Raw genomic sequence first — 26,667 nt, forward strand, 5'->3', positions numbered from 1 at the left:
ACTTACAAACACTTGGAGACCACCCGAGCAACGAGTATACTCGCTCATCACTAGTCAGGACTAGGGTTGAGCGAAACGGATCGGTCATTTTCATAAGTCGCCGGGGTCGGCCATGCGGTACGCGATCTTGGTGCCAAAGTCACGTGTCGTATGATGTGTTTAGCGCCATTTTTTCAGCCAATGAAGGAGCGTGGGCAGTGTGATGACATAGATCTAGGCGGAGTGCACGGCTATTGCCATTTTATCGCTTGTGCACAGTAGGGATTTGCAATGTGCAATACGAGATTTTCTGTGCTGGGACGGAGGGGGGGGGGGGGGAGAGAGAGAAAAAAAAAATAAAATAAAATAAATTAATTAATTATCCATTGCATAGGGTTTCGTGTTCCGGCCGATCCCCGACTTTTCACAGTAATCGGCCGATTTCGCCCGACTCGACTTTTCAAATAGTCGGGTTTCGCAAAATATGACTCGACCCTAAAAAAGTCAAAGTCTCTCAACCCTAGTCAGGACAACTATTCTCTGCCAACGTCAGGGCACAAGTGTCAGTCCTGTATGTGGTCTAGGGACAGTGCATGTGCGGTACTCACGGTCACGTAGTGTATGGCACCTGGTTCTCTCTGGCGGTCACTGGACACACACCGCATGTCCCGCTCTCCTTGGTCCCCGCTGTTGGCGGCAGGCGATGCTGATCTGTTTGGCGCTGGTGCTCCCGGCTGAAGCACTCCTCTCTGTGGCTTCTACAACACCTGGCTCAGCTCTGCTCTGTGTGCACGATTCTATACAGCTCTGCTCTGCACGGCTCTCACTCTCCAGGTTGCTGCTGAGCACACTACTACTCTCAATGCAGTTCCCATCCTTCAGGCCTGCTGCAGCACTCTTTGGAGGGGGAAGCAGAGCACACTCCTCACTGCTCTGCGCTGGCCCCACACTGCCCTGCTTTGCGCGCTTTTTCCCCCTTTTCTTTCGCCCTCCTCTGACAGCAGGAAGCCCCTCCTCTCTAGAGCTTCCCGGGAAGTCCGCCTCACTCATGCTTCCCCCCAGGAACAGTGGATGCAGCCTCTCTAGTTCCGGACCCAGCACGCAGGTGCCCGATGCCTCGTCGACCCCCTTACATATGCACAATCATATTCCACAGCGCTTAACAGGTATCGTTGCCACTGTCTCCATTGGGGCTCAAAATCTAAATTCCCTATCAGTATGTCTTTGGAGTGTGGGAGGAAACCGGAGAACCTGGAGGAAACCTATACAAGCATGGGGAGAATATACAAACACCTTGCACATGTTGTTCTTGGTGGGATTTGAACTCAGGATCCCAGAGCTGTGAGGCTTCAATGCTAACCACTGAGCCATCGTGCTGCCCAAAACTAGACAATAATGCAGTAGAAGTGAGTAAGGACTACCTTTGATATGATTTGATTTTATATCAGTTTTAGTTATGTTGGAGTTTTGCTTGTTGATTTCAGTTAAAAATTTTTGGGTAGATGCATGTATAGCGAAAAAGTCTGTGGATTTTATTAGCAGATTTGCACACATAAAATCTGTAGATTGCAGTACTATTCAAGTGCGGAAAAATGTTACAACCATACCCACATGCCGCAGAATGTTTCTTCATGGAAATTTACATGTAGTGAAGATTTTTAATCTTGCAGAATGCTATTCTTTTTTTCTCAACAGATTTCATCCCCCTCATTGTAGAGGGAAAACCGGTAGCAAAATCCATACATTCAATATCCAAATTTAGTTGTAGATTTAACGCAGATATTTTTCACTGTGCAATGCCTTCATGGTTGATGCTAGGGAACTTTGGCTTGTCAATAGAACTATGCAATTGGCTGCTGAACCTCTTGACTGATAGAAACCAGAAGATTGGATATTTTATATCAAGAATGAGAGAGTTTCTACTTATTAATTTCATTTTGTGAAATCTGTTATAAGGATATTATTTTATTATAAGCCGATAACAAGACACTGAATGATATCATAAGGATGAGGATGAAACCTTGAACACAATGTTCCAAATTATTGTGGATTTCTTTCTTTGATTTTCCTAAGTCATCGATTCAGATGAGTCGGTATAATGTTCAAATCATCAACCATTAGGCCACATTCACACATTCAGTATGTGGTCAGGATTTTACGTCGGTATCTGTAAGCCAAAATCAGGAGTGGAACAATCAGAGGAACAGTACAATGTAAACATGTCACCAATTCGGTATTTATCACCCACTCCTGGTTTTGGCTTACAAATACTGTTATAAAATACTGACCAAATACTGAACATGTGAACGTGACCTTAGAGTAGGAACCAAATTTTATTGGAAAAACCTCATAAATATAACAGTATTTTTTTAAAACTAGGAAATGATTGTTTCAAATGATTATGCACAACAGCTTTTCAAAATATTTTATTGGTTGTAAAGCACTGAAAATAGTAAATTGTTGAGTTTGCAGCTTACGAGGTCATATTTACTGAAATCAAAAGCTTCTTCAATCAAAAACATCTTAACAGGCCAAGTTACATATTAATATAGGACCCCTTTCTTTGATATCACCTTCACAATTCTTTCATCTATTGAACTTGAGTTTTTGGATCTTTTCCGCTTGAATTTCTCTGTAGGATGTCTGAATAGCCTTCTAGTGCTGTTGTTTTGATGTGAACTGCCTCCCACTCTAGATCTTGTGCTTGAGGATACTCAAAGGTTCCCAATAGGCTTCAGGTAAGGGGAGGATGGTGACCACTCCATGAGTTTTTCTCCTTTGTGCCCATAGCAGCCAATTACTCAGAGGTATACTTTGTAGCATGAGATGGTGCATTGTCATGCATGAAGATGATTTTGCTCCTGAAGGCACATTTCTGCTTTTTATACCATGGAAGAAAGTTGTCAGTCAGAATCTCTATATATTTTGCTGAGGTAATTTTAACACCTTCAGGGAACGAACTGGGACTTACAAGCTCTCTCCCCATGATTCTGGTCAAAACATGACTCCTTGCTGACGTCACAGTCTTGTTGGGACATGGTGGCCATTCACCAACCATCCACTGCTCTATCCATCTGAAGCATCCAGGGTTGCCCGGCACTCATCAGTAAACAAGACTGTTTTAAAATTAATCTTCATATATGTCTATGCGCACTTCATCTGTTTCTGCTTATGAGAATTGTGCATGAATGGCTGAATAGTGGGTTTATGCACAACTGCACCAGCAGATTGAAGTACCCGTTTGCTGATTTGTGTTGTTATTTTAGGAGCTGCTTTCTAAATTAGAAGTATTTGTCTGTCAAAAATATTCCCCATTATGCTTTTATCTGCACAAACCCATCTGTGCTCTGTATTATTATTTATTATTATTATCTATTTATATAGCACCATTAATTCCATTGGTGCTGTACATGTGAAAAGGGGTGACATACAGGGTTATAGATATCGTTAACAGTACACAAATTTACAATGACAGACTGGTACAGAGGGGAGAGGACCCTGTCCTTGCAGACTTACATTCTCTATCGGTGTGTACAGAGATCCAATAGTTGCTATTGTGCAGGCACATGCGGTGCCATCTTGCTAGAGAAGAAAAAAAAAGTCCTCCTCCAAGATGGTGCTGCCTGCGTCTGCGCAGTAGCAGCTCTTGGAGATCACCAACAGCTGCTATTGCACAAGCGCGGGCAATGCCATTTTGGAGGAGGAAATCTTTTTTTTTTCTTTCTTCTCCAGCATTATGGCGCCGCCTGTGCAATAGCAGCTATCGGATCTATATACACACCGATAGCTGCTACTGCGCAGGTGCCATTTTCAAATTGCCTTTTTTTCCCCCTTGTTCAATTAAATAAGCAAAAGGCATTAAATGCACAGTAACCATGCGTTTATGCTGCAATGCAGGTATTCATTCTGCAAACTAGGATGCAGGTCAGTGAGGGATCAGTGACCTGTCAGCAGTCTGCATTATGAATATATGATCAGAGCATCACATACATCAACCCCGCCTTAGGGCTCGAGCACATCATTAACACAAAACTGAAAATAAAGATTAAGAAACAACCACAAGACGAATTTCATCACCCAAGATATCATTCAGTATAACGGGGCCGACTTGACACTGTGTGCAGGTTACTATGCAAAATCCTGCTGACAGATATTTCACAAAACCTTAAAGGGAACCTATTGTTTTAATACATTGTCCAAGCCATTGCAAAATTTGACCCTTTTTGGCAGTAGAGGGATTCTTTTTTCTTTCCCATATTTCTTGATACCTGTGTCCTGCATAATAATGTGGAACTTCCTTCTTAAGTAGTTTTCTTTTAATTGGTCTTACCTGGCAAACTGTGGCAAACTAATTATCACAATTGTTTGGATCACTGAAATTAATCTCAAAGAGCCCTGGGACACAATACTGTCTATGAGTTTATTTTAAAAACAAAATATTACATCTTTATGACATTTAACCTCTTAACGACCGCTGATACGCCTTTTGGGCTAAAGTCAGTTGGGCTAAAATTAGGGTTAGGGTTGGGCTAAAGCTAGGGTAGGGCTAAAGATAGGGTTAGGGTTGTGGTTATGGTTGGGATTATGGTTAGGGTTGGTATTAGGGTTAGGGCTGGGTTAGGGTTAGGGTTATGTTAGGGTTGGGATTAGGGTTAGGGGTGTGTTGGGGTTAGGTTTGTGGTTAGGGTTATGGTTAGGGTTTGGATTAGGGTTAGGGGTGTGATGGGGATAGGGTTATGGTTAGGGGTGTGATTAGGGTTAGGGGTGTGTTGGGGTTAGGGTTGGAGTTAGAAGTGGGGGGTTTACACTGTTTAGGTACATCAGGTGGTCTCCAAACGTGACATGGCACCACCATTAATTCCAGCCAATTTTGCATTGAAAAACTCAAACGGTGCTCCATCCCTTCTGAGCCCTGCCATGCACCCAAACTGTGGCTTTTGCCCACATTTGGGGTATTGGCGTACTCAGGAGAAATTGCAAAACACATTTTATCGTCCATTTTCTCCTGATACCTTTGTGAAAATAAATATTGGTTCCAAAGTAAAAAATTTTTTAAAAAAGTAAAATATTCATTTTTTCTTTCCACATTGCTTTGTAAAGCACTTGGAGGATTAATGAAGTTCTTGAATGTGGTTTTACGCACCTTGAGGGGTGCAGTTTTTAGAATGCTGTCACTTTTTGGTATTTTCTGTTATATTGACCCCCCCAAAATCACTTCAAATGTGAGCTGGTCCCTAAAAAATGGTTTTGTAAATTTTGTTGGAAAAATGATATCGCGTGTCAAGTTTTAACCCTTATAACTTCCTAACAAAAAATTTTGCTTCCAAAATTGTGCTGATGTAAAGTAGACATGTGGGAATTATTATTTATTAAGTATTTTGTGTGACATCTCTCTGATTTAAGGGCATAAAAATTCAAAGTTTGAAAATTGTAAAATTTTAAAAATTTTCGCCATATCCCTATTTTTTTCATAAATAAATGCAAGTCATATCGAAATAAATTTTACCAGTAACATGAAGTGCAATATGTCATGAAAAAAGAGCTATAACCTCATAAAGTGACAGTGGTCAGAATTGTAAAAATTGGCCTGGTCATTAAGTACCAAATTGGCTCTGTCACTAAGGGATTAAATCAAATGTTCATAATAATTTGGAACACTGTGTATTGGTATAAGATTTTCCATATAGAGAAGTGATCTAAATAGAATATGAAGAATATGAAAATAAATAATTTTGGTTTCAGGGAGAAGACACTGGAGATTTCCCAGATAACGATAGGTTGAAATCATGTGGGATAGGGAAGGAATTGGAGTTTCTCAACTCTTATGTTCTGACATGGCCTGAAATTAGCTATCAGTGTATTTATTTCTTAAGAATGTTTTTTCCAAAGTGGTTGTATTTTTTTGTATGTCAACTATGAGAGAAACATTTTGTTTTGTAAGGCGATATAATTGGCCCTAATATGCTAGAAATGTATAGATTAAAGGCATATAATGTAGAATAAGGCATCAAGTGCACTGGAAAAAAACTATACAGATATATCAATATGAAGGAAAAAAGCCTGCTCAAGACATCATTAAATGAAAGAACACTTTAATAATCAATGTCCAATTCTACTAAAGCATAAATGGATACTCGAGGGTTGCTAAAAACCAAACGATATCAAAGCCATAATATTAAAAACACAATAAAGCAAATTAAAAATCTATTACATATATTACATAGGATGAGATAGATACTGTAATGATAAAAGTATCATAATTAAAGTGAATTTGTCTCCCTCTGGGGGACATAAATAATCTATTAATATGGGAATTAAAAGTGCTAGAAATTTTAAACTAGTCCTATAGTCTTGTTGAGAAATCATATTTTATTTTTGTATGCTAATGATTTCTTCCAGGCTCCCGGGCGTTCCGCACCTGGAAGAAATCCCTGCCTTCTGTTTTCATTATCATACCACCCGCCTCCCATCAGCGTCACACTGCCATGTGAAGTGTAATGGTTCCCCAGGAATCTCGTGCCTGCACCCTGCCATAGTGCGATTATACAGTACCTATTCCGCCCATCTGTGGGCATTGGCTTCAACGTTCTTCTGCGCAAGTGCCAGCGTTTGATGATAAGGTGCTCTCCCCACTTCCTTCCTCCTTGCATAGTTAGTGGTATGATAATGAAGACAAGAGGCAGGGATTTCTTCCAGGCACCGCACGCCCCGGAGCCTGCAAGAAATCATTATCATACAGAAATAACAAGACCGCTAATATGAGGCATAAAGGTAGAACTAGTGTAACTTTTCTATTACCTGTATGTCCATATTAATAGGTTATATACATGCCTTGGGGTGACCGGTTCCCTTTAACCATATATTGGTGTACAACTTATCTAAAAAGGTTGTGCAGAGCTTTTCTCTGCAATCTACAGAATCGAAATTCACAGGAGTGAAAACAAGGTATCAACTATCCATAGGTTCATAGGATAGGTCATAACTTATTGATTAGTAGTGGTCTGACCACAAAGACTCACACTGATCAGCAGAACAGGGCACTTTTATCCCCTTTAGATTGGAGCGGCAGTGGGAATTCTTTTCATTCTCTACACTCACCTTTTTCCGGCAGATACATAGAGAATGAATGGAACAGCAGTCGGTATGCATGGTGCAGCTCCATTCTAATGAGGATAAAAGCTCATAATTCAGAATAAAAATTCCCCATTCTGCTGATGGGTGCCAATCCCAGTGTTTGGACCACCACTGATCAATAGGTTATCACCTATCTTATGTATAGGTGATAACTTGCTTTGCTAAAAAAAATCCCTTTAATCTCAATCACAATACCTCTTGACACAAGGCCTTTTTGACTATCTTTGGACAGTTGCAAGCAAATTCATGTTGGAATGGGAGTATAATCCTGTTATAATCCGGTTTGAAAGTTTAAACTCTGTCACAATCCACCTAGTCTAACAGCTTCTCAATGACCCTCCTCCCTGCTGCTGAAATCTGACACTGGTCTGTACAGGGTACAAGCTGCAGCTGTTAGGCCATGTGGTTGGAGACTGAATACACTAGAACTAGTGAGTAGGGTTGAGCGAAACGGGTCGGCAATTTTCAGAAGTCGCCGACTTTTGGCAAAGTCGGGTTTCATGAAACCCGACCCGACCCCTGTGTGGGGTCGGCCATGAAGTCAGCGATCTTCTGAATCTGGAATCGGAATTCCGATACCGATTCCCGATATGTTTAAGATATTGGGAATTGGTATCGGAATTCAGATTTAAGTGTAAAATAAAGAATTAAAATAAAAAATATCACTATACTTACACTCTGATGCGCCCTGGTACTAAGCGGGAACCTTCCTTCCTTAGAATCAGCCTTCCAGGACCTTGCGGTGACGTCGCGGGGATGTCGCGGCTTGTGATTGGTCACGCGAGCGGTCACATGGGCGGCCGCGCGACCAATCACAAGCCGCGACGTCACCGTGACGTCACCGAAGGTCCTGGAAGGGCTGATTCTTAGGAAGGAAGGCTGCCGGAAAGAAGCAGGGCATGTCCGAGGGTGAGTATATACCTAATAGGAATATACTCACCCTCGGCTTCTTTCCGGCAGCCTTCCTTCCTAAGGATCAGCCCTTCCAGGACCTTCGGTGACGTCACGGTGACGTCGCGGCTTGTGATTGGTCGCGCGAGCGGTCACATGGGCGGCCGCGCGACCAATCACAAGCCGCGACGTCCCCGCGACGTCACCGCAAGGTCCTGGAAGGCTGATTCTAAGGAAGGAAGGTTCCCGCTTAGTACCAGGGCGCATCAGAGTGTAAGTATAGCGATATTTTTTATTTTAATTCTTTATTTTACACTTAAATATGGATCCCAGGGCCTGAAGGAGAGTTTCCGCTCCTTCTGACCCTGGGAACCATTTGAAACCCAATGCACTGCATTGGGTTTCGAGTTTCGGCCGACCCCGACCCCGACTTTTTTATAGGATCGGCCGATTTCACTCGACCCGACTTTTGAAAAAGTCGGGTTTCGTGAAACCCGACCCGATCCTATAAAAGTAAAGGTCGCTCAACCCTACTAGTGAGTAGTGATAAGCGAGTGTGTTCGTTACTCGAGTTTTCCGAGCATGCTCTGGTTGTCTCCTAGTATTTTGGCGTGCTCGCTGCTAGACAGCATGAATACATGTGGGGATTCCTTTAGAAGCAGGCAATCCCTGCATGTGTTCAGGCTGTCTAGCAGCCGCAAATCATGCAGCGACTCAAACATAATCTCCGAGCATGCCCAAAATACTCAGAGACCACCCGAACATGCTATGAAATCTCGAGTAAGGCTTCTTTTACACTTGCCATGATTTTGTGGCCCGTTTTTGTAGACCCAATAGATTTCTATTGTACCGCAAAAACGGGCCGCAATAATTTCACAGTGCGCTGTATGGCCGTGAGGGCCGTATTTACGGCCGTGAAAAACCGGCAAGTGTTAAAAGTAGCCTAACGAGCTTACTCGCTCATCACTGCTAGTGAGCTTTCTCACTTCTTAGTTGAACTTATGAAATCATCATTTTTAACATCAGGACTAAACAGCCATTCTAACATGGATTTTCAAAGCAAGTACACCATCCTCATCAAGTCTAATAGATGTATAAAGCAATGAATGCAATTGTATTGTAACATCTGGTGTTGGATCCATTTAAAAAACACATATAGTTGGTCATGCAATGGAATAGCACCACACAGGAACTAACAGGGATATATCACCAACTCATACACTATTTGAGAAGGTCTTGCATTAATTTGGCACACTTTACCATGATGGAAACGTGTGTTTATTTTTGTCTCTGATAACTGAGTGTCTGTATGTAGTCATCGCTTTATGTACAATATGCAGCTTTCTTTTATGTTCTTGATATATATATATATATATATATATATATATACAGTATATATATATTTGTTACTTGCCTTTTGTATTCTAGAGATTTTTTAGACATGTTGATGTATTTTATTAGAAGTAAGCGTATCTGATGCAGCTAGGTTTCCCTCTGTGCTCATATGTCTCTAGAATTCAAACAAATGTAAAAGGAGCAGAGTTAGTTGTTCCTGAATGTCCTCTCCTATCCATTGTATGATATGTCATTATTTTCTCAGCTCTCTCAAACATTTGATCTTTTTCACCTACAGATTTGAAAAGAAATGACTACTCACCTGGGAGGATCAATCTAGGGTTTGAAATTGGAGAAGCAGACACAGATGAAGATATTTTGGAATATAATACAAAACTGTAGAACAACATTCCACATAAAGTCATCTTTATACTGGATATTGTAGTGTGATATTGATAGACATCATAAGAATAAGTTATGCGATCATGGATCAAACAATCATGTCCTCCCCATGGACCCTAGATCTGTATGAAAAGTATAATTTTTGCAGATTGTATTATACATTTTCTACGTTTTTGAAAATTGCACTTCACTGTACAATTGTGTATTCAATATAGTCTAAATGGTAAATCTTTGGTAGCATGTGTAGCTTGTACTTGAGGTTCATCTTACCTGTCTTTTATACCATGTTTGTGTGCTTTATCAGAGGAATAAACTGCCTTTGCACATGGACCTGCAATGCTGAAGTTTGGAAATGTTAGACTACAAGTTTCCTGAGCAATCATTGGAATTAGTCACGGTGCCCCACATATATTAGATTGTCCAGTATAGATACTGGTTGGATCTATTAATGCCTATCTACTGTTTATGTCTCGACAAACATTATCTGACACTGGTAATGAGGAGAGGCCCATCCTCATTTTTGCCTTTCAGGACCTCCATCCAACTACATCCAGCCTACCGATGGATGTCTGCAGCTTCTTGGTTCATGTCAAAGAAGGTTTTGGAAATTGTTTGGTTTACTGTTCTCCATAAGTTAAAGGAAACCTATAAGGTGATTCATGCTCAAACCACGGACAGCATGAATCGTTGGCAGGCTGCACAATTGCAACTAGATATAATATTCTCTGAAACACTCTGGCATTTGTGATAATATACTTTGAATAGAAGGTCGGTGACCATAGCTGGAGACCAGATGAGTCCAGCTCCACCGCTGGCTCTTACCATAGTCACAGTTGGTGATTGACAGGTCTCGCCCTCACATCTCACATGTACATAATGAGATAACTGTCAACTGCAGCGGAGCTGGGGAGAGCCAGTACCAGACTAGTCTAGGTTTTTTCATAGTATATCATCTTGGAAACGTCCTGGCTGCAATCGTGCAGTCAAGCTCTGATTCATGCTGCCCACGATTCGGGTAGTGTGAATCAGGTGACAGGTTCCCTTTCACAGTGTGACCCAATAATAGATGAGCACAAAAAACTGCCTATGTTTCCAAAATGCTCCCTTTTCAATAGATTTGTTTGCCTAAATGCCTGTAAATATAAATCTTTTAGTTGTTCTCTCTTAGTTGTATCTAGTTTAGGAAAAGCTGGGTAGCAACATATGTCTAGTATGATAACTCCAGTTTTGGGTGTCGCTGAATGAGTTTTATATTTTCCACTATTGTGTATGTGAAAAATGCCCAAAAAAGTGCTGATATACGGTAGCTTTGATTACAAAAGGTCACATTTAGTAGTGCAAAGAACTATGTTTATCAATGCAAGATATTTTATTTCATTAAATTTTAGTTTTTTGTTTTTAAAAATAGTATCATTATGCCAACTCTGTATTTTATGTGTGGATGTTTAATGTACAGTATATATTCCAAAAATGTTCCTTGATTATTTATTTTTATTGTAATAAAATTTAATCTTTCACTTTCAATTTTTATATTTATGTAGATTACTCATATTATTTGATGTGATATGTATGCTTTATGCTGTGTATTTGATGTGATATGTATGCTTTATGCTGTGTATTTGATGTGATATGTATGCTTTATGCTGTGTTTAAGCTTTTTATGCCCCTGGGTTAATAGTAATACTAGTCGGTACAATAATGTCTCTGAATCTGCTGACGTCGGGTGCTGCTGGTCAGAAATTGCCAACTTCATAAGCTCAGAACATTTGGTCCCTGTCTCAAGCAACTTGGGCTGTAAAATGGCTGCCAAGAGCAAGTTACCCATCAACTGCCTTGTGAAGCCACGCCCAGTTTGAACCAACTTAATTGGAACGAACAAGTGGAAGTGGTAAAAAAATACTGACCTGCAGATTGCAGCATAACAAGATAATACCTTTAGCAGGAAACAAACAAATGGAGAACTTATTTTCTAAGATATGCAAACCGGACAGCTTAATAGCAATTATATGTGGGGGAACAGCATGCTCCCCTTCTTAACTTCAATTAGGGATTTTGCTATTGAACTAACGTCCTTGGAATATAGTCCAAAAACCTGTAATAATAAAGGCATGCTAGCATGCAACAATAACACTTGAACACATACCGTATTTTTCGGACTATAAGACGCACCGGACGAAAAGACGCACTCCAAATTTTCAGAATAAAAATAAGGAAAAAAAAAATGTTTCAAATGGGGGTACGTCTTACAGTCCTAATTCAGCTTACCAGTGAAGGGATCGCCACAGGTGGAGAAGTGGTCACAGGGGCCTTTCGGTGGTCCAGGCTGGTGCGTTGGCCTCCAGGAAATCCCATCCCAGGCTGGTGCTCTGTGCTTGGTCAGGGGTGGAGGCTCTGTGTCCGGGGCAGGGGCTGTGCTCCGCTCCAGAACAGTGGCTGGGCTCCGGGGCAAAGGCTGGGCTCTGGGGCACAAGCTGTGCTGCGGGCAGTGGCTGGGCTCTGGGGCACAGGCTGGGCTCTGGGGCACAAGCTGTGCTGCGGGCAGTGGCTGGGCTCTGGGTCACAGGCTGGGCTCCGGGACACAGGCTGGGCTCTGGGGCACAAGCTGTGCTGCGGGCAGTGGCTGGGCTCTGGGGCACAGGCTGGGCTCCGGGACACAGGCTGGGCTCCGGGGCACAAGCTGTGCTGCGGGCAGTGGCTGGGCTCTGGGGCACAGGCTGGGCTCTGGGGCACAAGCTGTGCTGCGGGCAGTGGCTGGGCTCCGGGGCACAGGCTGGGCTCCGGGGCACAGGCTGGGCTCCGGGGCACAGGCTGGGCTCCGGGGCACAGGCTGCGCTCCGGGCACAGGCTGGGTTCTGGGGCACAGGCTGTGCTGCGGGGCTGTGGCTCTCTGGGCTCAGTGGGGGCTCCGACGGCATTTCTTCAAAGCCCGGAGGCCCCCCGCTCATCCAGCATGTTGCGGTGGCCTCTGAGAACATGGGCGCCAGGAAAATGGCCACCAGGCTGGCGCACGCTCAGATTCAGATCTTGTTGCCGAGATCTCGCCCCGAGATCTCGGGAGACGAGATCTCGTTGACGAGATTTGAATCTGAGCGTGCGCCCGCCCGGCGGCCATTTTCCTGGCGCCTATGTTCTCGGAGGCCACTGCAACATGCCGGATGAGCGGGGGGCCTCCGGGCTTTGAAGAAATGCCGTCAGAGCCCCCACTGAGCCCAGAGAGCCGCTGCCACAGCCCCGCAGCACAGCCCCTGCCCGCAGCACAGCCACAGCTGCACCAGCATGGGAAGGGAGGCTGCATCGGGACCGCTGCCGCATAATTTGTAAGTATATTCCGACTACAAGACGCACCCCCATTTTCCCCTTACATTTTTGGGGAAAAAAGTGCGTCTTGTAGTCCGAAAAATACGGTAATTATATTTTCCATTTTTTCCTGTTCCTTATATTCTGCTTCTGGAGCCAGTTTCTACTTGGTATATTCTAGTGCCCGCAGATCCGCCAGCTGGTCTTGCTCCTTCCTATTCATCTTCTTCCTCTTGTTCTTGGCGTTGATCTCTGCCTGGATTTCAAGCTGTTTTTTTCTTTTCCATGTCCCTGTAGTTTTCCATCTGTAGATCCTCCAGGTAGTGGAGCATCTTCTGGTCTTCTTAATCTTGCTGAGTTTCTTTCTCATCTTCCTGCTCCATGTGCATGGTATTGGTACTGTAGCAGGTATTTAACCCCCTGCTGGGCCTCCTCCTTCAGCTTGCTTAGCTTATCGTTCTTCTTGTGGAGCATTTCTTTCTGTTTCATGAAGTTCTTTTGATCATTAGTGGGATCAATGGCAGCCTCGTTTTCCTTTTTCATAGCCTACATTGTCTTCTCCTGGTCCGCTTTAGTTTGGGACTCAAAGGCTGAAAGAACATTTTTGTTGGAAAAATGTAATTTTATATTTTCACAACTCAACATAATAAACTTCTGTGAAGCACCTGGTGCTCACCTCACATCTAGATAACTTCCCTGAGAAGTGTAGTTTCCAAAATGGGATCAATTGTGGGGGTTTCCACTGTTTAGGCACATCAGGCGCTCTCCAAATACGACATGGTGACCGCTATTTATTCCAGCAAATTTTGCATTCAAAAAGTCAAATAGTGCTCCTTCCCTTCTGAGCTCTGCCGTGCACCAAAACAGTGGTTTTGCCCCACATATGGGGTATCTGCGTACTCAGAAGAATTTTCACAAAAAATTTTGCGGTCCTTTTTTTCCTGTTACCCCTTCGAAAATAAAAAGATTTGGGTCTGAATTAAAATTTTTGTGAAAAAGGTAAATGTTCATTTTTTCCTTCCACATTCCATTAATTCATGTGAAGCACCTGAAGAGATAAAAAATGTCTTAAATGTGGTTTTGAACACCTTTAGGGGTGCAGTTTTTAGAATGATGTCACTTTTGGGTATTTTCTGTCATATAGACTCCTCAAAGTAATTTCAGATGTAATGTGGTCCCTAAAAAAAAATGATTTTGTAAATTTTGTTGGAAAAATAAGAAACCGCTCGTCAACTTTTAACCTTTTTAACTTCCTAACAAAAAACAAATTATGTTTCAAAAATTGTGTGACATGACTCTAATTTAAGGGCATAAAAATCAAAAGTGTGAAAATTGCTAATTTATTTTTATTTTTGCCGAATTTCCGATATTTTCACAAATAAATGCAAGTCATATTGAAGAAATACTACCATTATCATGCAGTAAGTCATGAGAAAACAGTCTCTGAATCAGTGGGATCCGTTGAAGTGTTCCATAGTTACAACCATATAAAGTGACACTGGTCAGAATTGAAAAATTTGGCCTGGTCAGGAAGATGAAAACACTTTGGAGTGAAGGGGTTAAAGTATGTGTTAAGTGTGACGCTTTTATACCTTGATGCCGATGTTGCTGGATCTGCGTTGGTAAACTCCAAGAAATCAATGAACCTGCAGAAATTAATAAATGGAGGAAAAGTGACATTATATGTTTTTTTGTATCTTGAGACCCACACTGCCCACTTCTCTTGCAAACTGAGTGGCAGCTTTGTGACAATTGGGTTCACTCTGTGAGCAGTATCCAGATAACACAGTCCAGTCAGAGGAGGGTCTCTTTCTGCAAGTTCTAATTCCATGTGCAGATAACTTATATCCAGAATCTTGTGAACTTCTTTAAGATTGATCCTTGGGATGTTCTGCAGTCTCTTGAATGTGGCCCTTTCAATGGCTTCAGCATTGCCAAAGGTTTGTGCAAGTCTCTGCCAGGCAGCAGCAAGACCTGCTTCTTATTGTCCCACATAGACAGTCCTAAGACTCTTGATATGATTTTCAGAGACTGGACCCAACCATTTAGTCATGAGATTGAGCTCTTGCCCTGCAGATAGGTTGGGGTTGGCAATGTAAGCTTTGAAGGTTGCTTTCCAGGCTGTAGTTCTTTGGTCATTAAATTTCAAGAGACTGGTGTTGATTAGCTCCCTGCTCACCATGAACCTGGCAAACTCAGACATGACTGAATTTTCTCTCCTTGTTGCCCTGTCAACTTGTGGTGCCCCTTGGGCATATAAGCTGTTTGGCGAGAAGGGATGAATAACGTTCCTGCATGTTTAAGCTGTGGTTCAGCCTATGGAGGTTCTGATGACTTATGTTGGTTTTGTGTTTGTGCTGGTCTGTGGGTGACAACGGCACCGTAGGTAGAGCTAACGTGGAATTTTTACCTTTTTCAATGGGAAGTCTCAATGAGCCAAATTTTCATGAATCATGTCATAAAGATGACCACTACCTAAAAGTTTACATCAATTTCCCTAATGTGTATCCTGTCTGCTAAAGTTGTCCTTGCATCCATTATATATGTAAATCAGATAATAACTTTTCAATTTAAATATTCAAGTTAAGAACTAATTAAACTGGATTAATGTATAATATTACTAAAATCCTTCACTAAAGGACATTGCTATAAATCCTGTGGATCCACTATGCCCAAGCCCCAGGTGATACTTCTCTAATCTTGGTAATAATAGTACAATTATTTACAGTGCATTTTATGCTAGTAGAAATCAGCCATAATATTTAAGATGGTCATTATATTTAATAACATGCATATAATCTCATTAAAGCATACATGCTGTATTACAGTAACATTATAAAAGGAAAGGACAATAAAAAGTCACACAGTCAACTTCTGACTCTATGGCACGTACTAAAGTCCAATCAATCAAAAGTTGTAAAGGCAAATTGCTTACGTTTGCTGATTGTAGATCATGAACAACCTTTCACACTTTTCATTTATTATAGGAATTTTGCTTTTATTTTTCAACTGTGGATATTTTTTTTATACAGATCCAATTTCTGTTTAATGGATCTCCAGCATGTTCAATCTATGGTTCTTTTGGTTGCTACCTGATTAGTTAGGTGTCCAGGCAGAGCAAAGAAGTTGCCCACATGTGAGACAGTCTGATGCTGCTGGAAGAATAATCTGATCATCTTAAACAGCCTCCAGGGTTTAGCACCCATGGTTCCTAGAAAGGTTTTAATTGTGAGCTATGCCAAGTTTCCTTTCACTTCCCCTCATTCAGATGAACCTGGTTTGCCATATGGAGAAGTAGGACATTTAATGATTAGAGATCATCTACATAAGAGGTACACCTTGACATGGTTGGATGGCTTAGGCACTTCTTGATCAAAAGATGTCAAATGAGCACCTTATGTTAACATTTACCTCAATCGTGGAGTTCATGCCTTCATTAATCGCAGTTTGCTGAGGCATCGTGTAAGTATATCTTAGAGAAGCAATTCATTAATTTCAGAAGCACATCATAGATACTAATATAGGATTAATGATAGGACTTTAACCTATTGTCACATTGTAATATAAAAAACCAGCCTGTATGTTAATGGAATGCCAGCCAGGGCCGTGGTGTAACAGGTCTGGTCTGGTACTAAGGGATGTGTCACGGCAGCGGTGACCCGGTCTGTGGCCCTGGGCACCCAAGTAAAAGGGACAGTCTTTAAAGGGGTTTGTGAAATAATAAAAGTTTGTGAAGCCACCTGTGGTACTCAGTCAGGGGTAACCGACGCTGCTTAAAGGGGTCCTCTGGGGTGATGTTATGGCAGCAGGGATGGTATGGCTTCCCACAGGTGAAGCTGGGTCCCTAGGGCTCCCGATGTGTTTGGCAGGGATGTTGTGGTGCCTAAAATAAACAGAGGACCAGGCAGTCTCTTTACCTGGTTTACTAATGTAGACAGTCACAGTCCAGGGTACCAGCAACAGGTGTTGGTGTGGTCCGGCTGGCCTGGAGGCAATGGTGGATCCCTCTCCCAGGTGAGGTTCGCAAGCCTTCCTTCTCATGCTTTTATGTGAGTTCCTTGCTGCCTGTGGCACCCTTACAAGGTCCTATCTCTCTCCTGTCGTGGGACAGTACCCGTATGGTGGGCAATGCGAGCCTTTTTACAGGGTCTCTATCATGACCTGGGCTCTGTGTACTGCTACACCTTCGGGGTGTGTGCGGACAGACTACATAAAGTCTTCTGTCCTCCGGTTCTGCTGTGGGATGTAAAGTACTACTACACAGCCTTGGGCTTCCGGTGCCCGGTTCCTGCGCTTAGGCTTGGAAGGAGCGCAACCGCAGCTCCCTTCCAGCTCCCTTGTTCTCCTGTGCTTATCCCCTAAGGCATTTGCTATCAATGCAACCAGTCTGCTTCTCTCCTCTCTCCTAGAGCTACAGCACCACACGTGGCTGCACAGCCCCAGCTCTGCTCACACTCCTCTCTCCTTCACGGTCTCTGAACAACTCCCCGAATCCTCCTCCAGACTAGAATATATATATATATATCTGGGGGAAGCTCCCCTGAAACTGGGTTCAGAGCTCCCCTTCTGGCCTGGAATCAGAATGTGTTGCATATAGATGTACTACCTGTTAAAGGGATCTTCCTTGCTTCCAGGCATGACATCACCCTCCCCGAAAGGAAGGCAGCATCACTGTAACAACCGGTTACCAGTTTTAAGACCAATGGCAAAATTCTGGGACAGTTTTCTCAGACCCTCCCATCGTGCCGGTACAGAGGCAAGGGGTGCTGTCACAAGAAGTGCAATGTTTGGGAAGATGCTGAGGAAGTAAAAACGTCCTCTGTGATTCCTCTGTGCCTTTTAATTATTGGGTATCCAAGCTGGACATGTGGCATGAACTGGCTCTCTATGCCTTGGAGATCCTGGCCAATTTTTTTTTTTTGGAGTGTCTTACAACATTTTATTGTGGGTAAATATATTTTTATTAAAGAGAAGAGAATTTTACAAGAAAAACAGTAGTTGAAAACTAAGACAATGATCAAAGTACTTTTTCTTATAATATACAATTCGAGAAGAGTAACACAAAAAACACTCGTTCACAAACCTTGCATAAATCTTACATAAAAGAAAGAAAAGAAACAAAAAACGGTAACTTTAACATATAAGCAATAACTCCTTGCCCCCGCAACAGGCGAGGACTTTCATTACCGTGAATAAAAGAAAGCATACCTAAAATCAGTTCGCCCATGTCCCCTAGAGCGAGACATGCACGCAAATAGTAACATTATAAAAGTAACTGGTAAATCATGGTACAGACCTATCACACCGAGCTGGTGGAAGGTGAACAGCTCACCCAGGGGGGAGATAGAAAGAGGAGGAAATAGAGGGGGGAGCCCACGTAGGTGGGGCTCAAGAAAAGAAATATAAAATGAGAACACGAAAAGAAAAGAGTAGCTTAGTAATCGACTGTAGAATAGACAGGTGTATTCAGGTAAACAGGTCAGGGAAACGAGCAGAATCTTTAAATAGAATCCATTCAGTCCAGATACCTAAAAAGGAGACCCTTGTCTGTGAAAGGTCTGCATCAATTTCCTCCATCCTAAAGATGGTTTCAAATTCTGAAAACCACTCCACAACATCGGGGGGAACCGGGTCTCGCCATCGGCGGGGGATCACCGTCCTAGCAGCTGCTAGGCAAAATTTAAGGATGTCCTTTTTTTGGGATCCCACCGAACCGGGAATCATGGAGAGCAATGCCATCTCCGGAGTACCAGTGATGTGCTTGCCTGTGATCAAACCATAATTTTGGAACACTTGGTCCCAGAATGTTCTAATCAAGGGGCAGCCCCACCAGATATGCAAAAGGGAGCCAATGCCATTTCCACACCTCCAGCAGCAGTTTGAAATTGAGGGAGAAAATTTGTGTAACCTGTCAGGTGTGAGGTACCACCTATATTGCAGTTTATACCCCTTCTCCGAGGCCTCACTGGAACTCGGGAGTTTATGGTTCATCAGGAAGCAACGCTCCTATTCCTCATCCGACAAAGTCCGCCCTAAATCCTTCTCCCAAGCAGACTCTTACAACATTTTTTTTAGCTGGCCAAAAAATATTTAGCCACAGTTCTTATATTTAGCACTGTGATTTGTACGCCACACGCATCACATATCATTGCGCTAAATATTCTACAATTTTAGTACTCCAAATGTTTTAATTTAGTGTCATAGCCTACTTATTGACACAATTTTGGTGGTCCCCAAAAAACCAAGGCCACATTTTTATCACTCTGTTATCTCCGTCAGACGCATGGTGTAGCTGTGGTGTCCAAATCCTTGCTTTGCAGGCATACATTGCATTTTTTGGTCTGCTACCCTTGTTGAATACCGAATTTTTTGGTTTAAAATTTTTTAAAAATACAGGCCACATATTGAAACAGTCTGTTATCTCACAGTCACATCTCTGATCTATCTGTAGTCTTCAAATATTGGCTTTTCAGCCATACATTCCAGTTTTTGGTCTGCTACTCTTGGTGTCAACAGTATTTTGTGGTTTTAAAATTTGTTAAAAATACAGGCCACATATTGAAACAGTCTGTTATCTCAGTCACATGTCTGGTCTATCTGTGGTCTTCTAATCTTGGCTTTTCAGGCATACATTCCAGATTGTGGTCTGCTACCCTTGGTCTATACAGTACTGTTTTTTTTTTAAATTGTAAAAAGTACAGCCCACATATTGAAATCTCCGTCCGACGCCTGTTCTATGTGTGGCTAAAAATTGTTGTTTTTCATGCATACATTCCAATTTTGGCTCTGTTTAATATCCTAGGTCTATACACTATCTTGGTAAAAAAAAGAAAACAAACAAACCATATATTACAGTAGAAAAACAACATAAGCACCAAAAATTGTTAAATACTCATAATGTACAAGCATATACAAGAAGGATGATATGGCTGATAGACACTCCGGGTTTCTAGACAGCAGAGAGGCATCATCTGGGCCATAGAGGTAGATCTGAGTGTCATCAGCATAAAGGTGGTACTGGAATCCATGGGACTTTGAGTTGTCCGAGGCCAAGTGTATAGATTGAGAAGAGTAGGAGTCTTAGAACAGAGCCTTGTGAGACTCCAACAGAGAGAGGGTGGGATGAGGAAGTAGTGTGGAAGTGGGAGATGATGTGCAGTTAGAAAGGTATGAGGAGTTCCAGGATAGGGCAAGGTCTTTGATGCTAAAGGAAGAGAGGATCTGTAGTAGGAGGCAGTGGTCAACTGTGTCGAAAGCAGAGTACAGGTCTAGGAGGAGTAGTATAGAGTATTGCCTGTTAGCTTTGGCTGTAAGTAGGTCATTAGTAATTTTGGTCAGGGCAGTCTCAGTTGAATGATGGGGATGGAAACCAGATTGTAGATTGTCAAAGAGCAAGTTAGATGAGAGATGGGAGGTCGCCCCATATCACTTCTCCCCTATGCCTCAAAACTACTAGAACAACACGTCCATCTTGAACTGTCCTCCCCCCTACTCTTCCTGCTCCCTCTTCAACCGCTTACAATCTGGCTGCATCACTCCACTGAACCTGTCCTAACTAAAGTCACCAGTGACCTATTAACTGCTAAAAACCAAGCGACACAACTCTGTCCCCCTTCTCGTGGACCTGTCCTCTGCCTTTGACACAATGGACCATTCCTTATTACTACAGACCCTCTCATCTCTTGACATCACAGACTTGGCCATATCTTGGATCTTGTCATACCTAACAGATGGACATTCAGCATCTCCCACTCACACACCACCTCCTCACCTCGCCCCCTATCTGTCGGAGTCCCGCAAGGTTCAGCCCTAGGGCCCCTGCTCTTCTCCATTTACACCTTTGGCGTGGGGCAGCTTATAGAAACTCATGGCTTTCAGTATCACCTCTATGCTGATGACACACAGACTTACCTCTCTAGACCAGATATCACCACCCTAATATCCAGAATCCCACAATGTTTGTGCGCTATTTCATCATTCTTCTCCGCTAGATATCTAAAACTTAATATGGACAAAACAGAATTCATCATCTTTCCCCCATCTCACTCGACCCCCCAACGGACCTATCCATTAAAGTAAATGGCTGCTCACTCTCCAATCCCACAAGCTCGCTGCTTTGGGGTAATCCTTGACTCTGATATCTTCTTCAAACCACATATCCAAGCCCTTTCCACTTTCTGCTGACTTCAACTCAAAAGTATTTCCCGGATCCATACATTGCTCAGCCAAGAATCTGCAAAAACCCTAGTCCATGCCCTCATCATCTCATGCCTAAACTATTGCAACCTCTTGCTCCGTGGCCTCCCTTCTAACACTCTCGCACCCCTCCAATCTATTCTAAACTCAGCGGCCCGACTAATCCACCTGTCCCCCTGCTATTCCTCAGCCTCCCCTCTGTCAATCCCTGCACCAGCTCCCCATTACCCAAAGACTCCAGTTCAAAACCCTAACCATGGCATACAAAGCCATCCACAACCTGTGCCCTCCACACATCTGTGGCCTTGTCTCCCGGTACTTACCTGAATGCAATCGCATACCAGATTTCTGCCGCGCATCCCTCCTACTCTGGAACGCTCTACCCCAGCACATCAGACTCTGACCTACCATGGAAACCTTCAAAAAGAACCTGAAGACCTACCTCTTCCGACAGGCCTACAAACTGCAGTAACCATCGATCGACCAACCACTGCACGAACAGCTCTACCCTCACCTACTGTACCCTCATCCATCCCTTGTAGATTGTGAGCCCTCGCAGGCAGGGTCCTCTCTCCTCCTATCCCAGTCATGACTTGTGGTGTTTATGATTACTGTACTTGTTTTTTATTATGTATACCCCTTCTAACATGTAAAGCGCCATGGAATAAATGGTGCTATAATAATAAATAATAAAAATAATAACAATAGTTAATGTGTCAAACACTTGTTCATTCCATGTCTAGAAGATTTGGTGTTGTCTTTAAAAATCATAGAGGTCACACACCATAGTAGGTGCAGTTATTTTTGATGTGGGGTTGTATTTATTTAATTTATTGACCTGTTTGATCTGTGTATTGTATCTCCTATTTGGCCTAAAACAGTGTAGTTTAGTTAACCTTACATTTACCATGTTAATGATTGTGCCAGCTGATATTTTGGGAGGAGTTAAGTGGGCATTAGGAACTTAGTTCCTCTTTCTAGGCAGTTAAGAAAATTCTGAAGGAGGAGGTAGCAAGTGCTGAAGAAACCAAGTACCAAGTGGCAGAAGTACCCTCATACAGCAGGCAAGTGGGATGTCTAATAAAGCATTATCCCTATTGAAAAGTCAAGTGTTAGCCAGATCCAGAAGTTTTAGTGAATATATACTAAACTGCCATTGCTAATGCATGCTTCTCATTAAGAGTTGCACTGACAAACCTCGATACTTGTAGTCCTTATGAATTGGAAGTTTTGCATGCTTGTGAGGAGCCACAGTGACACACCTTGACCCACTCTGCCCTCACAAGGTAAGATGAGACTCACATTAAAGTTTGCTGCCTCACTGTGTAAGGAGATGGACATACTGCCCACATTACCCTTTGAAGACAAAAGTTTAATGTGGAGTAATGTCAAATGTGATGCATAATGTGAATTGTGATATGCGTTAAAAGATATTAATAATATTGATAGTGATAGTGTTTGACAGTAAGGATAGTGATAGTTAATGTTTGGGACTAGCCCAGAATGGGAGGTGTTAAGTTGAAGGAAAGTGACCATTTCCATTTTGGTAGTAAGGCAGATAGAGCTTGAAGTGCATAGAAAGAAGATCTAAGGTCATCATTGTCACCGGTGCTGCATTCTGTGGTGTCCGTAAAGTGAGAGAAAACCAAAGGAAAGACATAGCGAGATCCGGAGCAGACATGCGTAAGAGACAGAGTAATCTATTGGAGATGGGTCCTGGTAGAGGATACTTAACAGAAAGGGCTAGAGTTTATAACTCTTGAAGGTAACGGCCTACAAAGGACTGAGTAGGTAAGAGGAGTTGAAAGTCCCTGGCAGGAGTTCCAGAGTGTTAGCATTAAAGAAAATAAGTACCGGCCATACTTGCATCCTAAGGGGAAAGAAGACGTGGAACCGCATGTCGAGTAAAGGATTTTTGATAAACAGGACTGTAGTGCTGAGCTGTGATGTGAAGTAGTGAGAAAGAGTGGAGACAGAGGACAACGGTTAGGTGGATTCATAACTGGCTCAGTGATCATACTTAAAGAGTGGTAATAAACAGTTGCACATCCAATTGTTTCAAGTGGAGTACCACAAGACTCTGTCCTAGCCTCCATGTTGTTCAACATTTTAATAAATGATCTAGAAAGGGAACTGAAGATAAATGAATAAAATTTGAAGACAATGCAAAGCTAGGATGGATAGATAACACTAGAGAAGACAAAGAAAGTATTCAGAAGGATCTAGATAAGCTTGAACAATGGGCAGCGACCAATATAATGGTATTTAAGAGGGAGAAATGCAAGGTTTTACATCTGGGCAAGAAAAACGAAAATTACATCTGCAGAATGGGAGGAATAAAACTAAGCAACAGCACATGTGAAAAGGACTTAGGTATACTATTATATCACAGACTGCACATGAGTCAACAGTGTCATGTAGCAGCAAAAAAAGGCACACAATGTTCTAGGATGTATGAAGAGAAACATAGAGTCTAGATAACGTGAAGTAATTATCCCCCTTTACTTTTCCTTGGTCAGGCCTCATCTGGAACATTGTGTCCAGTTCTGGGCACCACCTTTTAAAAATGATATAGAAAAACTGGAGCAAGTTCAGTGAAGAGCTGAGGATGGCGAGCGGACTGCAAAGTATATCCTATGAGGAACAGCTAAAGGATCTGGGAATGCTTAGCTTGCAAAAAAGAAGGCTAAGAGGAGACTTAATAGCTGTCTACAAATATCTGAATGTCACAGTGTAAAGGGATCAATCTTATTCACATTTGGAGATGGAAATGCAAGAAGGAATGGAATGATACTGAAAGGGATAAGATTAGATATTAGAAAAAACTTTTTGACAATGAGGGTGATCAATGAGTGGGACAGGTTGCCACGAGAGGTGGTGAGTTCTCCATAAATGGAAGTCTTCAAACAGGGGTTGAACAGACATTTGTTTGCGATAGTTTAATGTATACTGCATTGAGCTGGGGATTGGACATGATGACCCTGGAGGTCTCATCCGACTCTAACATTCTAAGACTGTGAATCTGCTATCTCTTGTATATATTCACTACCAAGTTCCCATTCAGTAAAAAGTTTCTTTTCAAATGGTGTTCCCCCTTATTGAACTGTCGAACACTTGGTGCTGACAAAACAGCGTCATTATTAGTTACATGCGGTCTGCATGGGCGTAGCGCCCTAACAGCATAAGTCTACACACTCAGCCTGGATCCCCATCTTCATGTAACATGCCTGGGTGCAAGGGATGAGTACCTCACCCACAGCTACTGTGACGTGCCATGTTACAAGTGTAACATGTACTACAACTTATGTGCCGCCACTCATAACCATAAACTCTGCACCTCGGTATTGCACATAAAATCTATTGCCAAAGTGTTCTTCCTGCTAGGAGATGTACAGTGGGGGAAACAAGTATTTGATCCCTTGCTGATGTTGTAAGTTTGTCCACTGACAAAAACATGAACAGTCTATAATTTTAAGGGTAGGTTAATTTTAACATTGAGAGATAGAATATCAAAAATAAAATCCAGAAAATCACATAGTATAAATTAATTTGCATTTTGCAGAGAGAAATAAGTATTTGATCCCTCTGGCAAACAAGACTTAATACTTGGTGGAAAAACCTTTGTTGGCAATCACTGCAGTCAGATGTTTTTTTTGTAATTGATGGTGGAGTTTGCGCACATGTCAGAAGGAATTTTGATCCAGTCCTCTTTGCAGATCATGTCTAAATTATTAAGATTTTGAGGCTGTCGCTTGGAAACTCGAAGCTTCAACTCCCTCCATAAGTTTTCTATGGGATTAAGGCCTGGAGACTGGCTAGGCCACTCCATGATCTTAATGTGCTTCTTTTTGAGCCACTCCTTTGTTGCCTTGGCTGTATGTTTTGGGTCATTGTCTTGCTGAAAGACCCAACCACGGCCCATTTTTAATGTCCTGATGGAGGCAAGGAGGTTGTCACTCAGGATTTTATGGTATATGGCTCTTTCCATTCTCCCATTGATGCGGTGAAGTAGTCCTGTGCCCTTAGCAGAGAAACACTCCCAAACCATAATGTTTCCACCTTCCTGCTTGACAGTGGGGACGGTGTTCTTTGGGTCATAGGCAGCATTTCTCTTCCTCGAAATACAGCGAGTTGAGTTAATGCCAAAGATCTCAATTTTTCCCTCATCTGACCACAGCACTTTCTCCTAATCACTCACAGAATCATCCAGGTGTTCATTGGCAAACTTCAGATGGGCCTGCACATGTGCCTTCTTGAGTAGTGGGACCTTGCGGGCACTGACAGGTTTTAAACCTTTATGGCGTAATGTGTTACCAATGGTTTTCCTGGTGACTGTGGTCACAGCTACCTTGAGATCATTAACAAGTTCCTTCCGTGTAGTTTTAGACTGATCTCTCACCTTTTTCATGATCAACGATACCACATGAAGTGAGATTTTGCATGGTGCCCCAGATCGATGTCGACTGTATTTCTGTCATTTTCTTACTATTGCACCAACAGTTGTCTACTTACCCAGTGTCTTAATTATGGTTTGTAGCCCATTCCAACTTTGTGCAGGTCTATGATCTTGTCCCTGACATCCTTATAAAGCTCTTTGGTCTTGCCCATGTTGTAGAGGTTAGAGTCTGACTGATTGAGTTTGTAGACAGGAGTCTTTTATAAAGGTGACTATGTAAGACAGCTGTCTTTAATGCAGAAAATGAGTTGATTTGGAGTGTCTAACTGGTCTTTAGGAGCCAGAATTCTTAATGGTTGGTAGGGGATCAAATACTTATTTCTCACTGCAAAATGCAAATAAATGTGGATAATTTTTTGCAATGTGATTTTCTGGATTTTATTTTTGATATTCTCTTAATGTTAAAATCAGCAAGGGATCAAATACTTATTTCCTCCACTATATATATATATATATATATATATATATATATATAGTAAAGAAAAAGGAACAGCACAACACAAGTACTTATCTTCGGGTGCAAGGCCCCAGGTAACCAGTCCAACGATTACTTCAGATACTCAGAGACTCAAAAAAGAGGCAGCACTCCATATTCAAAGTGAAACATGTGGTAGGTTTAATCGACCCACATAGCCGGGCGACGTTTCAGCTCAAACTGAGCCTTTATCAAGTCAAGTCAAGGCTTGATAAAGGCTCAGTTTGAGCTGAAACGTCGCCCGGCTATGTGGGTCGATTAAACCTACCACATGTTTCACTTTGAATATGGAGTGCTGCCTCTTTTTTGAGTCTCTCTCTCTCTCTCTCTCTCTCTCTCTCTATATATATATATATATATATATATATTTTATGTATACTGTGTATATATATATATTTTTTATTTGTCACATGTTATCCTCACAAACATAACGCTATCTTTATAATTTCTATGCAAATTTTACAATTTTACTTAATTTTCTACATTATTTTTACTGATTTTC

At 42.2% G+C, this 26,667-nt stretch overlaps 1 protein-coding gene across 2 annotated transcripts in view; it reads left to right on the forward strand.

Moving 5' to 3' along the window:
* The window catches only part of TRPM6 (transient receptor potential cation channel subfamily M member 6), a 292,688-nt gene extending 281,429 nt beyond the window's left edge, over nucleotides 1–11,259 (forward strand). For both annotated transcript variants that reach the window (XM_077249032.1, XM_077249033.1), the window contains exon 39: nucleotides 9,638–11,259. In XM_077249032.1, the coding sequence (XP_077105147.1) occupies nucleotides 9,638–9,741 (104 nt within the window). In that variant the 3' untranslated portion in view covers nucleotides 9,742–11,259. The remainder of the gene's footprint in view (nucleotides 1–9,637) is intronic.
* The last annotated feature ends 15,408 nt before the right edge of the window (nucleotides 11,260–26,667 follow it).

Source organism: Ranitomeya variabilis, chromosome 1, assembly GCF_051348905.1.
Source record: "Ranitomeya variabilis isolate aRanVar5 chromosome 1, aRanVar5.hap1, whole genome shotgun sequence".
NCBI classification, from domain to species: domain Eukaryota; kingdom Metazoa; phylum Chordata; class Amphibia; order Anura; family Dendrobatidae; genus Ranitomeya; species Ranitomeya variabilis.